Genomic DNA, 6,129 nt, shown 5'->3' on the forward strand with positions numbered 1-6,129 from the left:
TAAAGCAATAAAAACTGACATGGCAGTATAATCACTACAGGAAGATAAAGGCATAGACTGGCCCCAAGGGCAAACCTTACCACTAACAAGAACCATGAAGCAACTAACCAAATGCATGCATCTAGATTTCTTACTCTCAAAGAAAACAGGAGAAAACATGCACAGCCTGCAAATAAATTTGCAGGGTGGAAGCCTGGATGGCACTAAGTGTCAGTCATTCACACAACGTTGCAATAATGATGTGATAAAACACTACTAGTGAATTATAAATCTACAGAACTTTCAAGAACACATGGCCCCCCATAAATAATGCACATCAAATTAATAGTCCCTCTCCAAATATGCCAAATAATTCTTGTTTGCAAAACAAAAACCAGGCAAATGAAGTTCAAGATGACCGCAATCTAATATTGTATTTTACTCTTAAAGATAAGCTCTGTGTAAGTTTAGAACCATACCACCTTCCTGTCAAGGCAAGAAATGTAATTAAAGTGCTCTTCTGAGTAAACTTTGCAGAGACTACATTTCAGAGATGGAAATGACATGTACTTGCAGCAGTAACTAGACGTGTCACGTTTATGAACTGTTGACGTCAAGTTGATCTGTAAAATTATAAAACTCTGTCGACAACACTGAATAAAAAGGGGGTGAAAATAGACCTGCCTCACCTTTGATTTTAACAGTGGGCGAATTTGGACCAGCCGACTGCTTCCTCCATCCCCTCCAATTCTGACACAAGCTCTCGGCTTCAGAGATGAAGGAACAGAGGGAATCCTCTTCAAACCGGTCACTGTCTTCGAAGGAGAACCGTTCACCGTCCTCCCACTCAGCAAACATTAGTTCCATCACATTGACAGCGTCAGGAGGAAGCAAAACAAAGGAAGCCGGCCAAGGTGTGGAGGAATCCAAACTGCAGACAAACACAGGGACGCGGTAACAAAAGACTTGATTCCTTAGCTAAGGAAGTTCTTCAAATGCACGTCAATATAAGACACAGCCCCCAAGTGTCATTTTAAGTGGAAAATAACACTCATTCATCCGGTGCCATCTTCAGTCCCTCTCGTCAAGAAAAAATAAGCTTCATCAAATCCCAATGGGTCTGCTGGAAAATAAAACCTCCCGGAATGAGGAACTAGAAAGCTGCTTTTGTTGTCCTGCTCGATCACTATTGCCCCTTTTGTTCTGTCTCTCTCTCGGAAGCACTTGGGGGAAGAAAAGAGAAAAAAATGGTCACCTCAAATTAAAATCGGCAGCAACAGAACGAAACAAAGCCCTCCTGCCAGGGGCAACAGATCTGTGCTGTGTCAGAGCATGCTTGTTGTTGGGGAAGTGAGGGGAAGAGGGAGGGGGTGCTGGCTGGGGCTCTTGTCACCGTCTCCTCTCACCGTCCAGATCCTTGCAAGGGAACACAAGGCAGCAAAAACATGCAGGAAGAGGCAAGGGGGAGACGGTGGGGTATGGAGGAGAGAAACCCCCGCGGGAATCCCCCACCCGCTGATCCGACGTCACAGCCCCGAATGGCAACAAATAATGTATCGATTTCCACGGGGTGAAATTGAACAGGGGAAGCCCACTGCTCCACAAACTTCACGTCAGCCAATAAAACGTGGGGGGAGGAGGGTGGAGAGGGGGATATGGAGACATAAAGTTGCAGCACACACATACACACACTCGTTTTTGTGGAAAAAAATGTAACTGAACAGCAGAAATAAAGTAGAAAGAATTAGGAGTTGGTGCTCTCTCTAAAACATGGATACTTCACCTGAACCAGTCATCAGCTGTTGGCCATTTCCGTTTCTGTCACATGATTTCTTCTCTTTTTTTGTGTGTGTCTGTGTGTGCAGCTGGTTTTGGATTTGCACCACTTTGTCCCTCCCACCCTCCCCCCACCCCCCACCCACCCCCCCGTCAACAACAGCCTCCACACCCCACCCCCCCTCGGGGTCCCGTGGGGTCCCGTGGGGTCCCGGGACTCCCGGACGCAGCGCTGGGGTCAGGGTCTCGGCTGCTGTACTCTCCCTCTCTCCCAGCCTGCCTGTCCCTCTCACACACTCGGAGATGTGTCTCAGTCTCTCCCTCTACCTCCCTGTGTGACAACGACCTCCAACCCGAGCACTTCCCATACGTAAAAGGAAATGAGAGCGCTGACGTGCAGCACGCTATTTTTTGCAGAGGCTCAGAGTGGGAGGGGTCTAGAAGGGTATCAGCCATACAGTTTTCTGTTGTATCCTTTAAATTTGTGTTGCTGCAGCCGAGAATTTCAAGCATCCCCTTCTCCATTTAGAAATGCATGCGTGATTCATGCTAAATTTTGCAACGTTTTCATGACCTGCATGTATTTTATTTTGACGTTCTCTGGCGCCCGTCCTACTCTGAATAACATTGGGTTTAAGGGAACTGTTTTGCCCCAGCAGTTATGGCACTGGGGCTAGTAGGTCAGTGAGAAGATTCCAGTCCAGGTGAAGGGTCTCAACCCGAAACGTCAACTGTCCATTTCCCGCAGATGCTGCCCGGGTTCCTCCGGGCAAATAAAAATGTTGCCCCTCTGGTTCCTATTAAATCTCTCCCTTCTCACCTTAAGCCTATGCCCTCTAGTTCTTGATTTCCCCAACCCTGGGGGAAAGACTGCGTGCATTCACCCTATAATGCCCCTCGTGATTTTTTTTACCTTATTTTATACAAATGATATATAGGATTGGCTTATTAATGTCACATGTACCGAGGTACAGTGAAAAACTTGTCTTGCATACTGTTCATACAGATCATTACAACAGTGCATTGAGGTAGTACAGGGTAAAACAAAAACAATGCAGACTAAAGTGTGACAGCTACAGAGAAAGCGCAGTGCAGGTAGACAATAACCAGGTAGATATATTTTACACATGATTTATACAATTTAAATTAGATTATTGTCATATACACCAGGGTGCAATGAAATTCCTTGTTTGTATGAAACTCACAGAGAAAGCGTATACATGGTAATAATCTATATTGATGTTTGGATGAAGAGACTGAGTGTACTGTAGCCAAATATACTATTGATTCAAACACAGGCACCTTTGCAAGTTATGAGGAGGGCACAGGGAGCTGGCAAGGAGATGTAGGAAGGTTAACTGAGTAGCTGGCTGGTGAAGCACAAGGTGAGAAAATGTGACATTATCCCCTTTAGAAGGAAGAATAAAATAATTCTTATTCTGAAGGAGCGAGACTATGTTGTAGAACAAAGAGATCTGGGGGCCCTAATACATGAAACACAAAACGTACCAGGGAGATTGACTGCAGATGCTGGAATTTGGAGCAACGAGGATGTTCCTCCCACTGCAGGAACTCAGTGGGTTGAACAGCATCTGGGGGTGGGGTGGGGGGAAAGAGGAATTCCTTTCCCCCACAGATGCTGCTTGACCTGCTGAGTTCCTCCAGCAGATTGTTTGTTGCTACAAAAAGTATTTGTGTGGGTACAGCAAGTAATTAGAGAGGCAAACAGTACATTGGCCTCCATTACAAAGGTAGTAAAATTTTGATGCAACTTTACGGGCCACAGGTGAGACAACAACCTAGAGTACTCATGTAGTTTTTGTCTCCATATTTAAGGACAGAGGTGCTTGCATTGGAAGCAGTGCAGAGAAGGTTCACTGAGTTGATTCCTAAGTAGAAAGGCTTGATGCATGAGAAGAGGTTGACCAAGTTAGGTCATCACTTGTTGGAGTGCAGAAGAATGATTTTATTGGAACATATAAGATTCTGAGGGGTTTGGTAGGATAGATGCTGGGAGGATGTTTCAACTAGTGGAGGGTATCTAGAAACAAGGGCATAAGTTTCAGAATAAGGAGTAACCCATTTCAGTCAGAGATAAGGAGGAATTTCTCAATGGGCCATGAATCTTTGGAATTATCTACCCCATACATCTGTGGGGGTGGGGGGTGGGAGCATCGAATATATTCGGTGCACTGACCAATATTCATCTCACGACCAATACTTTGTGATATGTGGGAACCTACTGTGCACAAATTGGTAGCTGTGTTTCTGACAATACAACATTTACACGTACTCTTCGATTTCTGAATTTTTGATTTATGAATTTTTGCTTTAGCTCAGTTGTCAAGTCAAATTTATTGTCGTGCACAAGTGTGATGAGGTACAGGTACAATGAACAACTTGCAGCACAGACAACACACAATATAATTATGCATAAATTATACAAGACAGTGAAGAGAGAGAGAAAAAAGAGTGCAAAAACTTAGTGTAAGAAAACGACACAATCAGAGACAAGTCCATGGCAGTGCAAGAGGTGGTCTGTACTGTTCCGTTGCTGAGGTAGGGTTGGGGTTGTGCAGGTCCGTTCAAGAACCTGATCGTTGTAGGAAAGTAGCTCTCAAGGGAACATTTCCTCGATTCACAAGGCAATTTTCATTAAGGCACAAATAAAAATCTTCCAGTAGTGTGGCAATCTAACAAAAAATTCTGGATATACGCTGCTTTTCCAAGACTATATCACATTGTTTCCCTCTTCGTCGAACAATATTGTGTGAGAAATAACCTAGAAATCAGCATTGCTCATCATCAACAAAGGTCCTGGACATCTAGTTAACATTGAGGACATGGCTGACAATACTCGGGTGGTTTTGCCCTCTAACATCACTTCTTTGTAACAACCCGTGGACCAGGCAGCTGTCACTGCACACCCGGAGCTGGAATCTGGAACGTGCTGCCTGAGGAGATGGTGAGCAGGTCCTCTCAGAACTTTTGAAGGAAACATCTAGACGAGCACTTAAATTGCCAAGTCATAGAAGGCTACTGACCTAATGCAGGTAACTGGGACTAATATAGACTAGTACGGACATGGTGGGCCAAAGGGGGAGTTTCTGTGCTGTACAACTCTATGACTCTGTGACTCTATGGCATGTAATGCAATATGTCATTTCAGAGTGCAGAAGCAACAACAAACCCATTATTTAGGAAATGGGCAGCACGGTAGTGTAGTGGTTAGCGTAATGCTATTAGAGCGCCAGCGACCCGGGTTCAATTCCCACTGCTGTCTGTGAGGAGTTTGTACGTTCTCCCCATGTCTGCGTGGGTTTCCTCTGGGTGCTCCGGTTTCCTCCCACATTCCAAAGACATACGGGTTAGGAAGTTGTGGGCATGCTATGTTGGCGCCAGAAGCATGGCAACACTTGCGGGCAGCCCCCAGAGCACTCAACGCAAAAGATGCATTTCACTGTGTGTTTTGATGTACATGTGACTAATAAAGAAACCTTATCTTATCTTATCCTATTTACAAGGGCTGCAATACCAAAAAAGCCACAGACCACATCAGTGCCTCCTGGGATGACAGAGCCCATGTAACATGAATGGTGTGTGGAGATGATAGCCAGAGTGTGAACACAACTACCATGGGTTTACAAACATGAAAAATCTCCAGAACGACCTTGACAAGTTGGCAAATGAAGTCTGCCTGATGAGGAAGACATGGGTGAGGTGGAGAGTTACCACAATTGCATGGCAAAGAGCTCATAGGCGGAGAAAAGCTACCAACACAACACCACAGCTTGTATCTATGCACTGCCTCAAGAAGGCAACATCCATCATCAAAGATCCCCACCATCCGGGCCATGCCATCTTCTCACAGCTACCGTCGGGCAGGAGGTACAGAAGCCAGAAGTCCCCACACCACCAGGTTCAGGAACAGCTACTTCCCTTCAACCATTCTCTTCTTGAACCAACCGGCACAAACCTAATCACTACAGTTGAGCAACGCTATGACCAGTTTGATCACTTTGCACTAAAATAGATTTTTTTTTGTTCTAAATATGTTCCTCCTTGTAAACATTGTACATAATTTATGTTTTTCTTGTGAATGCTGCTTATATGATGCTCTGTGCCTGTGATGCTACTGAAAGTTTTTCATTGCACCTGTGCACACATGTACTTGTGCATGTGACAATAAGTTCAACTTTGACTTTGACCACAACAGCTTCCACGAACAAGGTTTGGGAGACATCAAGAAATCAATAGCCATCTTTAAAGATAATGATCCTAATATAGAGGGCAGCATTAGATATGGCTTTCTGTGGTCAGTGCTGTGCTTCCCTATAAGCAGCTTTATCAGATGAAGAGAAGAAGAGGAAAGCT

General features: G+C 44.8%; 1 protein-coding gene across 1 annotated transcript in view; it reads right to left on the reverse strand.

Annotated features, from left to right (window-relative positions):
* Positions 1–1,867, reverse strand: part of zswim8 (zinc finger, SWIM-type containing 8) — a 198,279-nt gene extending 196,412 nt beyond the window's left edge. Inside the window, 2 exon segments of the mRNA XM_052041760.1 lie at positions 669–1,202; positions 1,763–1,867. Of these exon segments, the coding sequence (XP_051897720.1) occupies positions 669–846 (178 nt within the window). The 5' untranslated portion in view covers positions 847–1,202; positions 1,763–1,867.
* Positions 1,868–6,129: the final 4,262 nt, after the last annotated feature.

This window comes from Pristis pectinata, chromosome 30 (assembly GCF_009764475.1).
Source record: "Pristis pectinata isolate sPriPec2 chromosome 30, sPriPec2.1.pri, whole genome shotgun sequence".
Lineage (NCBI taxonomy): Eukaryota > Metazoa > Chordata > Chondrichthyes > Rhinopristiformes > Pristidae > Pristis > Pristis pectinata.